This window comes from Ambystoma mexicanum, chromosome 2q (assembly GCF_040938575.1).
Source record: "Ambystoma mexicanum isolate Mex_15411 chromosome 2q, UKY_AmexF1_1, whole genome shotgun sequence".
Lineage (NCBI taxonomy): Eukaryota > Metazoa > Chordata > Amphibia > Caudata > Ambystomatidae > Ambystoma > Ambystoma mexicanum.
The window spans coordinates 122,657,476-122,679,843 of record NC_090924.1 but is presented as its reverse complement, the minus strand read 5'-3'; the positions used below and the strand labels follow the sequence as shown (position 1 = coordinate 122,679,843).

The 22,368-nt window shown below is 48.6% G+C and overlaps 1 protein-coding gene across 5 annotated transcripts in view; it reads right to left on the bottom strand.

Annotated features, from left to right (window-relative positions):
- Positions 1-1,062: 1,062 nt before the first annotated feature.
- The window catches only part of JMJD8 (jumonji domain containing 8), a 284,182-nt gene continuing 262,876 nt past the window's right edge, over positions 1,063-22,368 (bottom strand). For all 5 annotated transcript variants that reach the window (XM_069647029.1, XM_069647033.1, XM_069647030.1 and 2 more), the window contains 3 exons: positions 3,913-3,980; positions 2,056-2,190; positions 1,063-1,849 (listed from right to left, as the gene is read on the bottom strand). In XM_069647029.1, coding sequence (XP_069503130.1) covers positions 1,769-1,849; positions 2,056-2,190; positions 3,913-3,980 — 284 coding nt within the window. In that variant the 3' untranslated portion in view covers positions 1,063-1,768. The remainder of the gene's footprint in view (positions 1,850-2,055; positions 2,191-3,912; positions 3,981-22,368) is intronic.

The window sequence follows — 22,368 nt, the reverse complement described above, 5'->3', positions numbered from 1 at the left end:
CTGATAGATTGATGATGTTTGGAATTTTTAATATTTTCTCCTTTTTCCTATTTTGCTTTTTTTTTTGATTCTTTTTCTCTCCCTATATATAAAAATCTGTATAAATGTTTTTTATCTCTTTTTTTGAATGTTATAATGGTGTAATGTATGAGTTTATGTTTTATTAAAGGTTGAGTTTTTCTCAGCCGTAAAATAAAAAATAAACAATGATCTCGTACATTGTGCTTTCCCTCTGGCACCACAGTGTATATATTCCAACTTTAAAAGCGTGTCGCCTTCTGAGTTTCTATTCCTGATTCGGACGCATATTGAACGACTTGCAGCACGTTTGGGAATCCTATGTAGACGTCATTATCGCAGCATGGTTCTGGACTAAAACCATTTTTAGTTAGGTATAAAACCTATTTCCTTTTGTACTTACTAAGTAATGCAGTGAGCCTAACTATAGGCACATGTGCACTTAGATTGGTTATGATGGCAACCTCTTCACTTATAAATATGTAGCAATAGAGCACTCACAGAGATTAAAATGTAATTATTGTATTCAGAAAAGTGCGTAACATGTAACCGGGGTCACCTCGTAAGAATTAACATTGCCTTCATCAAAGTCACAGAGAGCAACAAATCAATCCTGCCAAAGAAATAAGAAATGACTCACCATGTGAAGTAGTTGGTGATATGAAGAGAAGGGCATCAGAGCCTGGCGGCTCTGCGCCCTGGGTTTGTTTAAGTGCTCTATTTCAATATATTAGTGTTTGGCTAGCAGGTGCGCTGGGTATGGACCTAGCTATTTTGTGAGCATGATGCTATTAGATGGCTTGATTTTCTTTTTAATATAGTCTTAGTTAAGCTTGACCGAACATCTTCACCAATACTTCACCAAAGCAGCCTTGATTCATTGGTCCGGTTCATCCAACACGGCTATTCGGTACAAAATATCAGTTGTGAATTTGAGAATGCTGCGGTGTTACTGGTTACTGGCTGTCTGTTGTCTTGCAGGGAGAGATTAAGAACCAATTGCGAATTAATCCGATACACTCATAGACCTCATATACGCAAACATAGTTGCCATTTGGTTTATGAAAAAAAATTCAAGCAAAACAGCACTGAGGACTTTCATATGTGCACATGGTGCCTACAGAGAAAGGTGATCCCGCTGTAAACAAATGGTATCCTTCAGCCGTCCAACAATGATGATGTTATTCGCTCGAGAAATCCAGTTTTTTGTAAACAAACAGATTTGTGGGTTTGGTCCCACAGACCTGTCCAACTTCTTAAAATGTGCATAAATGCCTCTTCTAGGCTGGTGAGATTCTAAGAAATGTCCAAAGTCAACCAACCAATTAAAACAGTGAAACCAGGCATCGTATATCAATTGGGAGTGCCATTGTTAGCACAGCCTCCAAATATCCCTGAGAGTAACATTCTTTATGGAAACCATTTAAAAATCTATATTCTTTTTAAAAGAGCACAAGGCTATGCATATAACAATATTCAAAATCAACATGGGTTCCTTGCTGATAGAAACCAGAGCCCCAAACACAGGTAGGAAAGTGCAGCTTCCAGACACACAAACTGAATGAATGCAAGTCCATGAGCATACAAAAATGTGTGGTGTCTCTTCAACTGGAGAGAGGGAGGTGCTTGTCACGATGTTTTAGGAGTCATTGGACACTTTCGTAAACTTGTGCATACCACAGAAACTTTAGTGTGCTCTACGGTGACACCACAAATTGTGATGCAACAGCAAGCCCTACTCGGACTGAAGTCATCCAAGAAACGTGGAGATGAAGACACTGGTGTCGAGGTTTAAAGTTGCGTGCCACCATCGGTCAGGAAAGTACAGCACCTGTCAAGACAATGGACAAACAAGAGCATTAGGAAGAATAATTAGCCGGAAGGCGATGAAGGCTGGAAGGATAACGTTACTGTGTGCCTGGACATTTCTCCATGTAACACAAGAAGCATGTGGCTTTACAAAAACACAAATGGTAATAGCTTGGCACAACACCTACCTCTACTTCCATTCTGCTAACTCATATAAAATATTCTCACCTCTCCAGGGCGAATTGTGCACTCCACAGGACGATCCTGCTCTGAAAGAAGGGGGTAGGTGTTTGCCAACCACGACAGCGTTGTTTCGTTGGGGTTGAACTCTGGTGTCTTCTCTGGGGGATACAGGAACCAACGCTAGAATAAAAATTAGCTTCTTAGAGACTTATGTGGCGAACAAGCCACAAAACCTGCAATCCCTTCCCTTGACACCACCTCTACGCTCCCATAAAATGCATATGATCAAAGACAACTAACAGGTAAAGATGAGGACAGAGATGCAGAGCTTGTCACCTCCTGCTTAGACATTAAGAGAATGGTATGTAGATCCAACATTTTCAACTCTAGGTCTGCCAGTCACGAGGAGGTCAAGTCCCACCCTACTGTGTCTGGGTATAAAGAGTTTATCATCAAGGATTTTGTGTACTCAGACATCAGAGATACCGGGTATTTCAATGCCACATTAGAATTGTGTGCCTTACTCACAATAGGAAACAAAATGTTTCACTACTAGGAATACAAACCATTTTGCTTCTTCTGACCAGCAGCCCACAGAGTTGATAATACTGTGGTTCTCGAGCTACAATTGTTTCATATATTCCAGAAATGTGGACAGCCAGACCGAACAAAGAATACCGTTGTAACATCCGGATAGTACATGGAAAATATGCTGCACTTCAACAAGAAAGAACACATAAAAATTGCCTCGGGACTCGGGAGGATAGCTCAAGGGCAACGTGCTCGCCTTGAAAGCAAGACGACACGGAGCACCACAGGTTCGATCCCCGGGTCTGTGCTTAAAAACCTCTGGGCATTAAGCACGTCATAAATAACCTATCAAATCAAATATTGCCAATCAACTGCTCGAAGCAGTAGTACATCATGGCCAGTACCTGCACTCCAAGCATCTTTCTCATCCTTTAAATAAGAGTAACCATAAGAAGAAGGTCAAAAATCCAATTGTGACCTGTATCACCTAACGCATATTAACCACTGCCTTGTCAAAAATGACTATCAATCTGTCCCTAGATCACGGCACTCTACTGGACCTTTTAAAAAGTAATTGGCAGCCCCCATGCTAGAAAACCCCATATGTATGTAATCAGTCTTTCAAGCCATTGCCCTATATCGTACCTATCAATTGAAGGGACCATCCCATAAGGAGAAGTAACATCAGTGTTATACGAAACATTTGGCTGACCGGATTCGGGCTTCTAAGATGTTCACACAAACCATTATGAGAAAGAATTCTGGCAACCTTGGGCAATGGTCAGCTAGAAGCCTTGACACTCCTCAACCTCTCCATATTCCAATTCCAAATGCTTAATGAAGTAGATTTCAGTTTCTCTGCGTGCGAGAAGACGGGTAAACTAGCAGGCACAATTGTCTCAGTCTGTCTTGATGCTATTACAATTGCCAACAGAAAAACCTTCCAAAGAAACTACTGGAAACATTGAGGTGTTCCAAAAAAGGCAGCCAAATTCTCCAAGTATTTCTTACATGACCATTCGAAAACCTGCAATCAGCAGCCATCAGCAAACTTTTGCAGCCAAATTCCCCCAGACACACGCCAGGAAGATAACCTTGAAAAAACTTAGCCTTGGGGATAGAACCACCTAAACCTAGTGCTGAGGCGTCAACATGACAATCACAGGCAGAGAAAGGAAGCAGAAAATGCACCGTTCTACCAGTTCTATCAACTGAAAACCTAAACAGATCTGAATAAACGCAAAGTAATGAGCATGTCCACTTTACCCTGTGACTCACTCACCTTTTACTGCTCTGAAGTGACCTACACTCAAATGATACTAGGACATCACCAATAAATACATTTCTATCGGAGAGTGACATTCTTCTCACCTTCCTGCCGAAGATCACCTCAGAGAAGCCGGGTCCATGCCAGTGAAAAGGGACTCCAGTGCCAGAGCCTGTTGGAGTAAGACAAAGACAAGAGCAATTACATGATGTACAGAGTAACTCCTCCATTCTCAATCCACGTGAGCCTTCAAGTGATCACTTTTTGGGAACCTTGTGCTGAGTGCAATGGCGGGGAAACGGCAATTCATGCACATATTCATGCTTAAAAAATGAGCCGCTTGTATGTAGTTAGGTTGCTATGCTTGTTACGTTGGCAAGTCAGACACATTTTGCTAGATGAGCAGTTAAGAGCTTCTTTCATTGGCACATGCTAGTTTCATGCATGTAGGATTAAAGATCACCATATGTTTAGGGAGTCTTCCAAGTCCGATACAATCAACACACTCAACTTTTGTCTGACATGAGGTTGTTTACAAAACTTTTATATTCAGGCAATTTGGGACAGGTGCTTTTTAGATCACACATGTTGACCACATTTTGCTACAGGCGGCTGTGCATTTTGGTAAGCATATACAATTTAGTTATTTTGCTGTTGAGCTTGGAGGGGAGGTTGGAGTGATATATTTTGCACCTGAGCAGACTGAGCTCCAAAGGCTTGTATAAACCTCAGGGAATTTCTCACTTTTCAGAGCAGAGAAGTCTAACCATGCATGATAGCCTACCTACTGCCACTGAAAGCCAGCTGCGCTGAATCAGTGTAACTTATGGAGGCGCCCTAGGTGCTCCAGTTCTTTTCACCTATAAGCTCTCATTTACCACTGAGTCGATTTCCTGCTTTTATATTACAGGCTGCAAAAGACTGATCTTTCTATTCTGAAGTAAGTGGGGCTCTTGATCTGTAACACTCTTGACCACAAGACATGTTAACCCGAAAAACGACTCTGGGCATTTTACTTTGACTCGTCCTTCATGTTCCAAAGTGTAGGTCACAGTGAGTGGTGAGATACTCTACATAGACCTTTCTTTTAGAAGGAACTGCTTCCCCTGATGACTACAAGTAACAGTCCTGGTACAAAAGCAGACACCCTACTGACCACATTGCAAAGTAGAGCACCATAAAAGATCAGGCCATTTTATAATGCCATCATCAATTAAAGACCCATTTTCGGAAGTGTCTCCTAAGGAAATACAGTGGCCATCTTGGAGGGCTGTGTGCAAAATGCACCAGCCATCTTGGAAGGGATCTACAAACAATACAGATGTCACACCTCTTCACTCTATCCCACCTCAGGCACGAGTCAACCACAGGCAGGTTTTGTGACGAATCGAGGGAATTTGGCCCTTCTCCCCAAGGGGGAGCCCCTTCCTGTGAAGCTAGGAAGGTGAGCCCGCTCCGCAATACACTCCCTAGGGGTAGAGACAAGTGGGACCTCATCGGGAGAGACTCTTTGGGAAAAAGGACGCCTGTTCCCATAAGCAAACCCCTCATACTGGACATAGTGTAGCCTATATGTGATGCTCAAAAGAACCAGAAGATATAACGTATCCAGACTCCGATAAAGAAGCACCTAAGGAACAAGTTACTTACCTGTAACTGTTGTTCTCCAGCATGGGTCTGGCATGGATTCACATGCTCATGAATATTCCCCGTCGTCAGGCTGGGAATCCTCAGTAAAGAAAAAATCAGTATCAGTTTCGTTTCTGATCTGTCTTTTTTAGTAGTAACCAATCACTGATCTCTGGGACATACTGCCCCTAGCCAATGACTGCCCTCTCCCTAAGCCCCGCCTCTGGCAGCCATCCTCAGATTTGGTAGCACGCCAAGTGGCAGTATGACCAAGTCAAGAGCCGCAGAGGGATAGGTGGGAGGGTTCGCATGTGAATCCATGCCAGACCCATGCTGGAGAACAACAGTTACAGGTAAGTAACTTGTTCCTTCTCCAGCATGGGGTCTGGCATGGATTCACATGCTCATGAATAAAAGAATACATAGCAGTATACACATGCACAACCACGGAAGGTGGCAACAGGCTCAACATTAAACAATACAACAACTCAACATTAAGCATCTCTTACCTCCTCACCAGGCTCACCTTAAGTGAACAGGTTGCGCAGCACTGCTTGGCCGACCCTGGACTCCTCCCTTGGGTCCTGATCGACGCAGTAGAATCTTGTGAAGGTGTGCGTCGACCTCCACGTAGCAGCCCTGCAGATGTCCAGCAGGGGCACACCAGACAGGAACGCCGTGGTAGCAGCGATCGCTCTGGTCGATGGGCTCTCGGACAGCCGGGCAGCGGTCGGTTTGCCAACCGGTGACAATGCATGATGCAGCCGGAGAGCCATCTGGAAATGGAAGTCTTCGAGAGAGCCTTCCCTTGATTCAAAGTTCACAAATAGCTGTGACGTCTTCCGAAAACTCTTTGTGCGGTCCACGTAGAACTTCAGCGCTCTAGCTACATCCAGCGAGTGCAAAGTCCTCTCGGCCGGCATCAAAAGCGACGGGAAGAAAACTGGTAGCACCAAGGGCTCGTTGAGGTGGAAGTCCGACGGCACCTTGGGCATGAAGGAGGGGTGCGTCCTAAGCACTACCCTTGTGTCATGAAAAGTCAAGTATGGAGAGTTGCAAGATAGGGCCTGAATGTCTCCCACTCGTCGTGCAGAGGTGATGGCCACGAGGAACGCTGTCTTCCATGACAGGAACTTCAAAGGCGCCGAATGCATAGGCTCGAATGGGGCTCCCATGAGCCTGGTCAGCACCACATTAAGTTCCCACGCCGGGGCAGGGGCCTTCACTGGCGGGAATGATCGGAATAGTCCCTTCATAAATTCCTTTACCAGGCGATGAGACCACAAGGACGCCCGTCCCGTAGTCCTGGTATATAGGGAGATGGCAGCCAGATGTATCTTTATGGAGGCGTGAGCCAGTCCAGCTTTGGCCAGCGACAGTAAGTACGGCAGCACTTGAGGGGCCGTAATCCGCAGAGGGTTAATCTTCTGTGCACGGCACCAGACAGAGAACCTCTTCCATTTATGAACGGAGCACTTGAGAGTTGAGGTCGCCCTGGCTTTTGCAAGAACCTCTCTGCAATCAGACGGGATATCGTACCCTCCAAACTCTAGTGCTGCAGGAGCCAGGCCTGCAAGTTCAGCGACTATGGGTCGTGGTGTAGAATGGCGCCTCCTTCTCTGGAGAGAAGATCGGCGTCCGCCGGCAGCCTGACTGGCGGGGACGTTGACAAGTCCAGAAGGTCCGAGAACCACGCCGGTGCGACAAGGATCATCCTGCACCTGGACTTCTTGAGCTGGCTGATGAGGCGGAGCAGCAACGGCAATGGAGGGAACGCGTATAGAAACAGGCCGTCCCAAGGGAACGAGAAAGCATCGCCCATGCTCCTCGGCTGTGAGAACCTGCTGGCGAACCTCTGGCACTTGGAGTTTGTCGCCGTCGCGAACAGGTCCATCTGGGGTTTGCCCCATCGTTGGAAGAGTCGATCCACTTGATCCTGGCGCAGTTCCCACTCATGGCACGAGCGCAGCTCCCTGCTGAGTGAGTCAGCGATGGTGTTTTTTATTCCTGCCAGGTGGAAAGGAACCAGAAACATCCCCTGGGCGACGGCCCAGTGCCACAGATCCTGGGCCTCCTTGGATAGGGCTGGGGATCTGGTGCTCCCCTGCTTCCGTATGTAGAACATTGTGGTGGTGTTGTCGGTGAAGATCCTCACCACTTTGTCCTTGAGGGACAGGAGGAACGACTTGAGCGTCCAGAACACTGCATGGAGCTCCAAGATGTTGATGTGAAGAGACGTCTCCTCCGGGAGCCAAAGGCCTCTTGCGTGGAGATCTCTGGTGTGGGCCCCCCAACCCTCCAGAGAGGCGTCCGTAGTCACCGTCTCCTGAAACGCCAGGGTTTGAAAGTCTGTGCCCGTCGTGAGGTGAGACCGGGTGCCCCACCATAGGATCGCCCGACGGAACTCCTCGTCGAGGGGGATCCTGTCCTCGAAGCAGCCCCCCGCCTGAAACCAGCGGGCGTCGAGGAGCTCCTGTAGCGGGCGCATCCGAAGTCTGCAAAGGGGCACAAGGTAGATGCATGAGGACATCATCCCGAGAAGGGACTTGATGGACCTCACCCTGGCCACGTCCGTGGCTAACAGTCGCCGTACCTTGCCCAGGATGGTTTTGGTCCGCTCCTCTGAAGGGGAGGCCAATTGCTCCACTGTATCGAGCTTCGCCCCCAAAAACAGTGCTACTTGTGACGGAACCAGGCGGGATTTGGGGTAGTTGATGGAGAACCCCAGCTCCGTGAGCAACCGGACGGTCCTCGCCGTATGATCGACGGTGAGTTCCTTTGACCTTGCCCGGATTAGCCAGTCGTCCAGGTAGGGGTAGACGTGGATCCCCTGCAGGCGCAGCCGCGCCGCCACTGGTGCCAGGCACTTGGTGAAAACCCTAGGTGCCGACTTTAATCCGAACGGTAGGGCTCTGAATTGGTAGTGGCGTCCTTGGACCACGAACTTGAGGAACTTCCTGTGCCTTTTTAGAATGGGGATGTGGAAGTAAGCATCCTCCAGGTCCAGCGACGATAGGAAGTCGCCTTCCTCCAGCTGTCCCAGTACGTGCTGGAGGGTGACCATCCTGAATTTCTGCGCCTTGATGTATTTCTTTAACCGACGCAGGTCTAGGATGGGGCGCCAACCGCCTGTCTTCTTCCTGACGAGGAAGTACCTTGAGTATACTCCAGAGCCCCGGAGCCTCCTGGGGACGAGCTCGATGGCACCATTCTTGAGCATCGCCTTTATCTCCAACAGCAGTTGAGGGACGTGATTCTCCTTCCTGGCCACGGGAGAAATGCGAGGGCACTTCTTTAGGAATTCCAGCGAGTGCCCATTGGCCAGGGTGTCCAACACCCAACGATCAGTGGAGATGGACTCCAACACCCTGATGAACTTCGTCAGTCGGCCTCCCACTGGGGTGCTTCGGTGGGGGCTCGACCACCCGGCCAGGTCAGTCTTGCTTGGAAGCGGCCTTGCCGCCTTGGCCTCCTTGGCGATGACGGGGGGAACCCCCTTGCTTGCCGCGACCTCTGTAGGCCTCCTGGGAAGAGGAGCGGGCCGCCTGGCGGTAGGTGGAGGAGCCACTGCTGGATCCTTTGGAGGCACCCTGTCTGCCTCCAGAGCTCCGAAAGGGCCGTCGCTGCTGAAGCACCCCAAGGGCCCGGGCCGTCTCCGAGTCGGTCTTGATGGCCTGCAGAGACTCATCCACTGCCTTACCAAAGAGGTTGTTGCCGTCGAACGGCATGTCCAACACTCTGGTCTGGACGTCCTGGCGAAAGTCTGTCGTCTTGAGCCATCCTCGTCGTCGGAGGCAAACTCCGTTGCCCAGTTGGCGAAATCCGGTATCGGCAATGGCGTGATCCGACGCCACCTCGCCTTCCTGCAGAATTTCTAGGGCCTCCGCCCTTTGGTCACCAGGCAGGAAATCTAGCAGGAGAGCTATCTTGAACCAGAGCTCCCTGTCGTAGCGGGCCACGATCGTTAAGGCATTGGCCGCCTTAATCGTCGTCGCCGCCGACGAGATGACTCGTCGTCCCATAGAGTCTAACTTCTTACCCTCGCTGTCCGGTGGGGAAGTGGAAGTTGAGGCCGCCACGCCCGCTGCCTTCTTCTTAGCCGCTGCCGAGACGACCAGTCCGGCGTGGGCCCTGAGGCACAAGGGGGCGGCATCGGGGACGCGGTACTTCTTCTCGTACCTGTACCTCTTGGCGGGTGTCGTGGCAGGGTTCTTGAGGACAGCAAGCCCCTCGTCCCAGATGCCGTTGAGTAAAGGCACCGCGAGGACGGTCTTCCTCTTAGCCTCTCGTCGTTGGTACAGAAACCCCTCCTTTTTCTGTTCTTCAGGGCAGAGCTGAAAGAGCTCAGATGCCCTGGTTATCATGGCGTGGAAAGAGCTAACCTCGTCGGCTGGGGACGCCCGTGGGGGGGGGTGACGACGGGATGTCTACTGTGTCATCGCCGCCGTCATCGTCCGTCGCCGTATCCTCTCCCGGCGAGGGGGATGAGGGGTCCACGGGTCCACCGGTCTCGCAGGCACGATGGGCGGAGCGGGGTGGACTCTCCTCCGCTTGTTTGGAGGGCTTCCCGACGGGCCTGGTTCTGGCTCCTCCATCGGTGTGCGTCATAATCTCGTCCTTATCTCGGTACATAAGGATTGGATTGCCAACAAATGGCCGCCGAGCTATCCTGGGGCTTGGGCAATGGCTGCGACGGACGGGATGGCCGCTCCAGTGGGCCCTGTTCGTCGTCCTCGTCGCTAACCTCGATCACGTCAGCAGGGACCGTCCCCTGGGATCGAACCTTCTCGAACCTCTCGTTGAGGTTTATGAACCTCTCGTTGAGGCCTATGGACCTTTCGTTGAGGCCCCTCTCGGTCTCCACCAGTTGCTCCTCAGAGGCTGATTCCGAGTCTGTAACGGCCAACGGCCCCCCCTCCTTTTCAGCCGGGGCTTCACGGAGATCTTAGCGATGGGCTGGAAAGAGGGTTTCCTCCGCGGTGGCAGGGATACTCTGGGCCCAGAGGCCGTTTCCATTGGCGTAGTCTCAGCCGGCTCCGGCCAGGGTTGCAGAGACCACTTCGGTAGAGGCCTTAGCCGGGTGGATCAAGGCCCTCACCACCTTAGGTGCGTCCTGGACCTTCGCCTTGGGGGGAGGGTCAACGCCTCGCTCCCCCTTCGAGATCGACCGGGTCTGCTCCAGCGGCCTACCCGGGTTCTCGGACTTCCTCTTCCCCGATCCAGAGCGTTGGCTCGTGGTCGAACGTGCCGGGGAAGTAGCGCCCTGCTTGGCAACCGAAGAGCACGACCTTTCGGCACTCCCGGAGCCCGCGGACCCGCAGTGCTTGGCCTTCTGTTGGGCCCCCGTCGCCGGGGCGCCCTCAAAGGACTTAGAAGCCCACTCAGACTTCTTCTTCGCCTTCTCACTTGCTGTGCCCTTCTCCAGCCAGGTGGCGAGGCGGGAACGACGATCTTGTTTGGTCCGTTCAGAAAGGTTCTTGCAGAACGCACAGTCCTTCTCCACGTGCGTCTTGTCCCCATGGAGGCAGTAGAGACATTGTGAATGGTCGTCCTCCTTGAAAACGTTATATAATCCGCATCCAGGGCAGTTCCTGAACAGCTTGGATCCGGGCGTCGAGCTCCCTTTGTCCTGGGCCATTTCCTTGAGGTAGGCCGCAGATCTGCCGGATTCCTCTGAGAAGTGTAAACTCGACGAAAACTTCACCCTTGAAACGGGTCCCCGTTATCGGAAGTAGAAACGGTGGAGCTTGAGGCTCGATTAAACCGAAAAAATGAGAAATTCTCCTGAAAAAACGTGAAAACGCAGTAAAAAAAACTCGAGAGCTAAACACAAGGACTCCCAACACTTGAACGTGCGGTAAAAATCTGAGGATAGCTGCCAGAGGCAGGGCTTACGGAGAGGGCAGTCATTGGCTGGGGGCAGTATGATCCAGAAATCAGTGATTGGTTACTACTAAGAAAGACAGATCAGAAACTAAACTGATACTGATTTTTTCTTTACCGAGGATTCCCAGCCTGACGACGGGGAATATTCATGAGCATGTGAATCCATGCCAGACCCCATGCTGGAGAACCAATGCTATTATCTTATGGGAGACGATCATACCCCTTTAAATAAAAGTGGCCAATCTACTGAGACGAGGAGGTTAATTAAGGAGACCTCTGTGAGGAGCCAGAGAGAAGAAGAGAGAGACTGGCACGTACGTAGGTCTGCTGACCTGCCCTTCTCTCTCATACCTGGGAACATAGAAACCCAGAAGGCCGCAAGTTTTAAACCCGACAGAGAAGGTAGTGCGGGTCTCTTGTGACATAGAGAAGTTGAACAGAGAGAAACCAGCAGCATGGGAACTTGCAGAGGTGGTGGGCGAGACCACGTAGGCAAGCGTTTTGGATAGCCCATACACAATGGTCACTGACACCACCAGCAGAAGCTAGACCACAGATGTCCGGTCATACCGTGAGAGACCCCGGGATGCTACAAAGAAGCCAAGGAAGGTGCACAGAGAAATACCAGTGAAGCGAAGCAGGCAGCCACCTTGGAAAAGAGGAGAGGTGCCCTAATGATGAAGCTCCCAAGGACATCCCCCATTAGGAACAAAGGTAACAGGAAGGACGGGAGGCATCCAGGGAATCATACTGCATACACAACTTGTTCCAATGACAAAAATGAAAGAGTATATTTTGAGACAAATTAACTGGAATTGTGATAATAGTAGAAAAGGAACCACTGAGAAGCTAAAGAAGGTTAAAGAAAAGCAATGAGATGAAATACCCTGGGAAAAGGCGAAAGTAACCAATAATGTTGCACAACAAAAGTATAAAGAAAAGGATAGAACCCTGTGTGATACCAAGGTATGAGATAGACAGACAATTGGAATATTTAACAAGAGAATTAGCCCAACTGAAGGGGACATTTATCTGTTCAGGAAGGACAACCTATCAGAACAAGAATACTTTACCAAGATATTCTAATAGTACTGACAAGAGCTGTTGATGTTATGTGAAAGTCCCAAAAGGCATTCAGAAAGAGAGAATGCACTGGCTGAACTAAAGATACTGATTTACGAAGTCACAAGACACTATTTGCAAATCAACTACTAACTAGGAACACATATAGTGGTACCAGGAGTACCTTCAGGAGAAGGGAGTCATTCTCCTGATTTAAGTTATTTTTTCATAAGTGGTAGGGTCAGATAGGATTGTTTTGGACAGCAGACCTATTTGTTTTGGACACTCACAATTGACGAATTAGCACCTTATTTAGCAACTTAGGCAGGGACAAACCAAAGTGATAGGGAAAGGTAGCCCTTCTTAGTTACTTTAATAAAAAAGTGCACATCATGCCATACAAAAGTCTGTGTCCTTCTTCTGACTTGCGAGAGCTTACAGGCAGAATGCATCTCACATTCTACTGACCGATCGGCAGCAAAAATGAAAGCTGAGATGCGCACTGACAAGAACGTTTTGGATCTCTGTCTGTCATGGAACCTCCACGTAGGCAGATCTGTGCTACCACAAGATCCATCACTGATTTCTTTTTAGCAGCCTAAATATATAACTCAACCAACCTTTGTCCTCTTGCTCTCCAATGTGCCCAGTCTGCAACCTAGGTAGACCCCCTCTGCCGCCACCTCCATTTGTGTCCCCTCAGGTCTGCGCCAGACTCCGCAGAATTTAGTAAAGCCTAGAATTCCTAACCCCTGAGAAGCTAAGATAAAGTGCTAATCACCCCACAGGATATCGCCTGAAAATACTCCATAATAGAAATATTCATAGGACCCGTGCACCCTCAAATCTGCAAGATGGCTGCCTGAACCGTGAGCTCCTCACCCTGCCCCGGGAAACATGTGGAGAAACTGTGGAGAAAGGGTTCAATTTCGCTGCAGGTGGCGAGACTAGGCGGTCGGAACCGGAAACCCACTGCAGGGTGCAGCGCCAAAGCCCAGAGGTGCCTCCTGCGTTCAGAAAAGCCACCAGGAGTCCGAGTGCACCTCTCCCCACGGCCGTGCTACATGCGGCAGAGGAAGACAGCAGAACTGTCCGGCTCACTGACTGGAGGACAGGAGCAGTGTGGAGCTGTGCCGCCCACACAACGACACGCAGGCAACCCGTGTGCCAAAGTAAGGGTGTGCAGTTGAAGACATGAGGACCTGCCTGTGCCTGGTGGGGTGGTCAGGATCCTGCGGGCACCCCTCATCCTCGGCCGTGCTCCACACGACGGAGGGAGGAAGCAGAGCTCACTGCCTCTCAGCTCAGATTGGAGAAACAGCGAGGAGCTGGAAAGCAGGCACAGCTGCAGACGCAGCAGCGTGTTGAAAGCAGGACCTACGGCACTCGGCTGATATGAGAGCGGCCCCGGGGGAACATACGCGGCTGCAGGGTGACCACCCCCCCCCGATCAGTGCTAGCTCTTCAACCCGGGCCGAGGCGGGAGCACACCCTTGTCAACGCCTGCAAGGCGTATTGAAAACGGGTCCTCCAGTGCTCCACTGGAACAAGAGGAGCTGCAGGGAGTCAGCCGCGGCTGCATGGCGGCCAACCCCCTCTTCTTCAGTGCTATCTCCTCAACCCGGGCCGACGTGGGTGCAAGCCCTTGTTAAACACTCACAAGGAGGAAGGGCAAGTAAAGTAAGCCATGCAAGATGAGGAGGCGGTTGGGAACAGCCCCCCTCCCTCTGAGGTGACATTGGAGACCTGTGACCCCCACAACACATACGTGGGGACCGCTCTGATTGCCGGTGGGTGGCCACCGCCTGGGGGAGGGGACGCACACCTGAGACACCGGGGAGGCCCTGCTGGAGGGAAACAGCCTGCGTGGACAATCATTGGGGGACCCTCAATCTCTGGGGTGGTGACCGCCCAATATGGTCACTTCACCCCAGGGGAAACATAAGGCGGAACCAAAGAGGATCACATGGAGGGAAGATTGGAAGGCAAGGGACCCAGCACCCTGTGACCTGATGGGCTGCATGAGAATCCATGTAGAGTCCAGTGTTACATGGAATGAAGAACACAGCTAACCAGGAGGAACACAACCAGTCATAACAGGAGGGCAGGAGTTGAATAGCAGGAGGGACTAATGGAAGGGTGACTTCTATCCCAAGGTCCACGGGGCGCACGCTAGGACCAACACAGTACTCAGCAATCCATGTCAGGCCGCCCAGACGGCACCCTGAAGGAGGGTTCAGACCCTGCTACAGTGAGAGGCCAACCCCCACAGGGTGCTACGCTCCCTACTGGAGGGAGCGGTTGTCAGCTCCATGGCCTCCCCCAACAGTACCAGAGGCATAACCCATCATAACACACCTACTGCGGAGAAGGCGCTTATTCCCCCATAGGCCGATAGAGAAGACTCGGCCACTCGACTGGGAGACGGAAAATCAGTGGGGACCCAAGTGGGCAATACAGGCGACAACTCAATTGCACAGAGAGACGCACCAGGCCATATTGGGCCCGCCCCCACCTCCTTGATTGACAGGCCCAACCACCCAGGGTCACAAACTCGGCTTTCAGGAGATAAGGCCTTGGTTTAGTGGAACTGCACCGCAACCACCCGGCGAACACTGACGGGGAAAGAAGGGGGTAACCCATGAACTGGAAGGGGGCCTTAGTGAAATATCAGTTTCAGGTGGAAGACATAGAAATGGCATCCAGAAGCACACCCGTGGCCCCGCGGATCTGAGCTCCATAAAAAATGACATCCAGACGATCCTCGAGGAAATTAGGGGGATGAGAACGGACATGGGGGCGAAGCTGGAGGACCTCTCGGCTAAGGTGTCTACGCTGGAGGATAAAATGGACGGAGTCGAGGCCAACCAAACATCCACTGGGCTCCTGGAGACGCAGATGGAGGCGCAATTCATGGAAATGCAGCGTTGAGAAGAGGAGCTTTGCCTCAAAGTTGAGGACATGGAGAATCGTGAGAGGAGAAACAAACTCTGCTTCTTCGGATTGGCGGAGAGAGAGGGTGAGACCCGTCTGGCCTGGAAGGCAAAGTACAGGACAACGACGTCTTGACGAGGGTCCATATATCGAGGTGGGTAAATTTGCTGAAAATCACCAGACACGTGGGTCCTTAGCATTGTCCTTAGTAACCCGATCGGGCCTCCCAGTCCTTTGGTCAGGTGAATCGTGTCCCGATTCTTAATTTAACCCTGACAATTTGAATTTGGCGCATTGTACTCGCGAGCACAATTACTTGACCAGGTAACACCAGAACTTTGATATGCCTGGGAAATTGTCTGCCTGCTTTAAGGCATTATTCCACAGCGACAGACAATCTTTGGAAGATAGCCATCCCGCACCACAGGAGGGGTCGCCGGCATGTACTATGTACTGCAAGAAAGGCTTTGGTAGTATAGCATTTAATGACATTTGGCACAGACAGACCAGACATAATTCTAATCTTCGGTGGCCAACCAATGGTAGTTTTGAAATCCCTCGTATAGAATATCTAGAGTCTGTATTAGTAAAGAAAAAGGCTAGACCTGCAGCATTTGATGCATTGCACAGTTGGAAAACAGAAGCTTTGCAGCAACAAAAGAGTAGAGAGAAACATATGCGTAGACATATGACAAGTGTCGAAAAGCACGGTTATATGATCAAAATAAACAATTGGAGTCAGTTAGGAACACGGACAGGGCATTTCAATTAGGCATTCAGAAAATCTACCCCTCAAAAGATTTTCATACATCAGATGAATTGATTAATAAACTTTTGCATGAACGAAGGCCCGGTGCCTCCGCGCCACCTCCGTACGTCCCTCCCCCTGGTGCTTTGTCCCTTGCCGTTGTTATTCCCCCTCCTATAGTTCCTCCGGTCCTCCCTGATGTTCTTCCTGTTCTTCCAGCTGTCGCTCCTTTGCCCGCCCCCTTGCCTCCACCTGTTGATATTCAGAATGTGCCTACTCTTCCTCTTCCAAGTGATTCTGCATCGCTTGTAGTAGACCAGGGAGCGAGACCAAGGGTTCTGACTCGTAATGCTGTGTCCCCAGACAAAAAGAATGAATTGATTGCTTGAGCTAAACATTGCATGGAGAAGGGTGAACAAGCTGATGTTTTTTCCACACTCGAAAATGTAAAAGGTATTCCTGAGAAAAAAATTTCATTGAAGGATTAGGGACTCATTTGAGTATAATGTGGAATAGATTAAACGATGTAGATTTCCCACAAGGGTTACGGGATTTGAACGCCTTAGCGTTGTCCAGAGAAACTGCGGAGAAGGTATATGAGCATGTTGAGAGGATTTTTGAGTATAGGAAGGAGTTGGAAGGGTTACAGAATGAGGAAGTAGATGGTGGTAGTTTAGGTATTATGTACTTACAGAAACGGTTTTCTCCTCGCCGTGAATTAAAGAGTGAGGAAGCGCGAATTTGTATAAAGGATGCGATAAGATGGATTTCGGATATGTCAATAACTCCAGATGAAGTATATGACACATATAGTCAGTATACGTTAGAAATGTAAAAGAAAGTGATACAGGTGATGGTAGAGTACCTACAGAATGAGTGTGTAAAGAAAAAGATTTGTTGTCCCGCAGAATTGTTGAGTGTTTATAAGAGAGCTTTTTCGATTGATACTTCTTCGACTGCCTTAGCGCTTGATTTGGCTCTGTTGCTTAGTAAGCGTTTGGAGCTGCCTACTTCTCAGTTGCCTATGAGAGAGGTCCCTCCGACATTTGTCCCGAAAGTTGAGATTGCGGCCGATGCTGCACGAGGAATAGTCGTGGGAGAAATTCCTGCACATTACGTATCGCAGTTTGTTCACGTCCCGTTTTCAAGACAGGAAGTGAACACCATAAAGCAATCTATTCCAGATGTAAGAAAGAATCCGACCGGGTGCTATAAAGAAATAGAGTCGGTCTTACAGTCGTTGGTATTCACCTTAAGTGATATTGATTTATTATTTCCCGTACTCCTGCCAGTCGATTTGTGGAAACAGATTAGGACTATAGATGATATACCTGGGTTGGGAGATACATGGGATAACATGGTTAGGCTAGATAGAGAAAGACAGCTGGCGAACGACCGCCTCAAGTGATATTAACCTTGCCTGATAGAATTATTGTAAAATTGAAAACTATAGTTCCTGAAAAAAGAATCATTTGGGACAAGCTTACGGCCTGTGTCCAAGGAAAATCTGAGGGTGCTACCGATTTCTTCAATCGGTTCGAGCAGGTATTTTCAGATTTCAGTGGACAAGACCTAGGCACAGAATCAGGGAAAAGGCTGTTTGTCGACAAATTTGTATGTGGATTGCTGCCTGACATCCAGTTACAGATTATGTCTTCCGAAAGCGCTTGGCAGGCGAAGTCTCAATCAGAAGTACTGCATATGGCTCAGTACTATGAAAATCGTGTAAATACTGAAAAGGAAAACTTAAGAGGTGACCTGAAAACAAAAGTCTTATTACAACAGATTGTTAGAAGCCCTAGAGGGGGTAATCAATTTAGAGGTCAGTACATTCCACAGGGAAGTGTGCCCTTGGCTCCGGTAACCATTAACCAGCGTGCCTATTGTCGACAGGAAGGCCACTGGCGCGAACAATCTCTGACCTTGCAGCAAAGGTCATTTGGGAACATGGGTAGACGATCCAGAGGTCGCCCAGGTGCAGGGGGCCCTGGCAGAGGTCAGTTTGCACCAGAATCACAGCAACCTCCTTCACAAGATAAGCAAGTTTCGAATGTGGATAATAGAAACATTTTTGATCACCCTTCTGCCGCGTACCTCTCTGAAGAGCTTCCTTTTGATAATATTCTGTTTCACTAGGATTGCCCAAAGCAGGATTTGGAACCAACGCCTATTCCCGTTCATCAGAAAGGCTGTACGTTGAGATGGCGGTGGGAAATAGGAAGCATCTATTTTTAGTAGATACGGGAGCACAGAAATGTTCCATTGATCATTCACGGGTTCCAAATATTCCCCTGTCAGGGCAGTCCAACGTTTCCGTAGGGTTTTCAGGCACACCTGTAGTTTGTCCGGTCTCTTTGCCGGTACCGATAACACTGGGTCCCTTCACAGAACAGTGACCATTTCTACTTACCACAAACTGTGGGGAGAACTTGCTGGGGTTAAATTTGTTGAAGGCATTGCATGCAGTAATACATTGTTCTCCGGACGGAGTTCGGTTAACAATTTCACCTCAGCAATCACTCGCCTCTCAGTTTTTGACTCGACCCTTACCGCCAGAATTCAGTAATGTTCCAGAATGCTTATGGGCAATTGATGATAATGATGTGGGCATTCTTCAAATTGAACCTGTTAAAATTATTCTGAAACATTAAGTAAAATTGCCGCGCATCCCGCAATATAAGATCTCAGTTGAAGGCGAGCAGGCTTTGAAATGTATAGTTTATGATTTTGTACATCGTGGAGTAATTGAGGAAATTACGGGTAGCCTATGTAACAGCCCCATTTTGCCAGTATACAAAAAAGGTGATAATGCGATTCCCTTTCGTTTTATAATTGATTTACGTGCTATCAACAAAATTGTGGCTCCTCAGTTTCCTATTGTACCTGATGTTACAACGATACTAACCATGATTCCGGCTTCTGCCACTCACTTTAGCATTGTTGATCTTAAAAACGCGTTTTTTAGTATTCCTATACACAAGGATAGCAGGTATTTGTTCGCATTTACCCAAGGTGGACGCTCATTCACATTCACTCGTGCACCACAAGGGTACACTGACAGTCGAAGTATTTATAGTAGGGCATTGAAAGAGCAGCTCGATACTCTCGAGTTGCCTACTACTTGCACGTTACTACAGTATGTAGATGATCTCCTCTTGGCTGCTGATTCTGAGAGCGCCTGTAAAGAAGGCATCGTGTTGTTGCTTTGTCATCTAGCAAAACATGGCCACAAAGCTTCACTTAAAAAATTCCAATATTGTTGTCAGGAGGTCGCCTATATAGGCTATCTCCTGTCAAAGGAGGGAAGACGGTTGACACCTGAACGAATAAAGACTATTTCTGGCATGTCTGTCCCAAATACGCAGAAGGAAGTTAGAGCCCTGATAGGTATGGCTTCTTACTGTAGATTGTGGATCCCTAACTTTACGTTAACGATTAAACCAATGCTGGCTTTGACAAAGAAGGGCATTTCTTTGCCATTGCCATGGACTTTGGAACACCAGACAGCATTTGATTTGCTCAAATCCGCGCTGTGTTCAGCGTCGGTTTTAGGAACTCCGAATTATGACAAGGCCTTTGTGTTGTATGTGCATGAACGTGATGGATGTGCTTTGGCTGTGTTAATGCAGGAACATGGAGGGAAGAATAGGCCATGCGGCTATTTCTCATCCGCCCTTGATCCTGTTGCATGCGCTTTGCCGAGATGTTTGAGAGCTGTTGCTGCTGCTGCTGCGTCTGTAAAACAGAGTGAGGGAATGGTCCTGGGTCATGCGTTAACCCTAATGGTACCTCACTCTGTGGATATTTTATTGAATAGAACTCAAACGCAACAACTCACTTCCGCACGATTGACAAGATATGAACTTATCTTGTTTGCCCCCCCACATTCAAATTCAGAGGTGTTGTGTATTAAATCTGGCTGAACTTTTACCTGTCCCGCAAGATACTGTTGATAGTGACGAAACGTCACACAATTGCCTTTATGTGACAGAACAAGAGACTAAAGGCAGAATCGATCTGAAAGACACGCCTTTGAATAGCCCACAAAGAGAGCTATTTTGTGATGGCTCTTGTTTTAAACTTCCGAACGGTACATCCACGGCTGCTTATGCCGTCACTACTTTAAGCACGATTGTGGAAACCAAAAGAATTATGCATAATTCCACACAGGCTGCAGAAATTATAGCGTTAACTCGAGCTTGTGAACTTTATGAAGGGCTTACAGTAAATATATATACTGATAGTCAGTATGCTTTTGGGGTGGTTCATAACTTCGGTAGACTTTGGAAAGAACGAGGTTTCTTGACCTCGCACGGAACGAAAAAACCGGCATGGCACTTTAATAGTGCGATTACTTTCAGTACTCGCACTCCCTGTTCAGTTAGCTATTATAAAATGTTCAGCACATCAAAAGGTTACAGATGATGTAGGAAAAGGGAATGCTTTCGCTGATCAGATAGCTAAACAAACTGCCACTGGTTTCAGTTCAGAAATGTATGCTGTAAGAGAAACTGTACATATTTGCACTTTGGGCGAAAGTATCGATTATGTAAAAGACATTCAAGCAGATGCTACCGTAGAGGAAGCTAAGAGATGGATCGAGGGTGCAGGGGGACTGGATGATGATGGGTGTTGGGTGGACAATATTGAAGGAAAATGGTTACAGCCTGACGCCTACATTACAATGATGGTTATTATGGCTCATGGTCCGACACATGTTTGTGCGAGTAAATTGACAAAAATGCTACACAGTGTATGGGCCAATGATAAGATTTTCAAAACTACGGAGCGCTTTGTCCAAGGGTACATGGTCTGCTTGCAGCACAATGTAGGAAAAGGTACCTCGACTGCTAGAGGAAGTTTTGCTCCACCTTCTGTTCCGTTTGACGTTATTCACTTTGATTTTATTGAAATGGAACTTTGCAACAATCTTAAAAATGTGTTGGTTGTCATTTGTGCCTTTAGTAAGTGGGTCTAGGCCTTCCCGGTTAGAGATGCAACGGCCATAACCACAGCAAAAACTCTGTTGAAAGAGTTTTTTCCTAGGTTCGGGCTTCCGAGAGTCATCTGGTCGGATAATGGGCCACACTTTATCGCTACTGAAATCCTACAAATTTGCAAAGGATTACAGATTGATAAACGGTTCCATTCGGCCAGACATGCCCAAAGTGCCGGATTAGTGGAAAGGCATAACGGCATTATAAAGAACAAACTCGCTAAGACGTGTGCTGGCACCAAGCTAAAATGGCCGGACACCTTACCGATCGTGTTACTGTCGATGAGAACAACCCCTCAAACTAAGACTGGGCTCTCTCCCTTTGAGGTGGTAATGGGGAGACCTGCTAATATTTGGGGTTTGCCAAAAAGCAGTTAATTACGGGATACAGAAAATGTGCTTCTTTCAGATTACTGTAACCAATTGACTAAAAATCTGTTTTCTATTTATCACCAGGTGCGAGAGGCATTACCTGTACGATACGAGGTTCCAGGTCACGTCTACGACCGGGGGACTGGATCCTCACAAAAGTTTTTGAGAGGTTGTCTTGCCTTGCACCTCGGTGGAGGGGTCCCTACCAAGTCCTGCTAGTCACTCAGACTGCTGTGCGGGTAGCGGGTCGTAAGAACTGGATCCATGCGACGCGCACCAAACGGATCCCACAGCTCGTGCCATACGATACAGAAGACACAGAATCTCTTCCCACTGCTGTAACCAATGTGCCTGAAACAGCAACAACCGACAAGGGAGTATTGGAGACCGTTCCAGAATTCGCAAGGCCAGACAAAACGGCCAACTTGTCTGCGCACTCCCCAACAGTGGAACTTCCGGATCAATCCTTTTCTGATCCCATTTCCGTTCACTCGCCACCTCCAGGAGGAAGTGACGACACTTTGTTCTCACCAGAAACTGTGAAATATAATTTGTGTCCGAGGAAATAGACGTACAGCACGGTCTGACTGTGCGATTGAGAAAAATCATTTGAGGGCTTGTCTTTTTGGCCCGATTGTACGGAAGGATTCTGTTGGCTGAGGGTTGTGGGAAAGACATTAAGAAGACGCGCGACTGGAGTTGCCAGCAAACAAACAATTGGTGTTTTTTCGATTGAAGACTACAATGCCTGCACCCGCTACCGCTCGTACCGAACTTTTAGATATAAATATGACTAGCAGAGACAATGAACAAGCATGTAAGGGGACCCCCAAAGTGTATTGTTGCCTTTTTGTAATAATAACTGGATTTTTAGTAACTGTTGGTTATGGGTTATGGTATCTGGAAGCATATCCGTTAGAGGACTTTTTACCT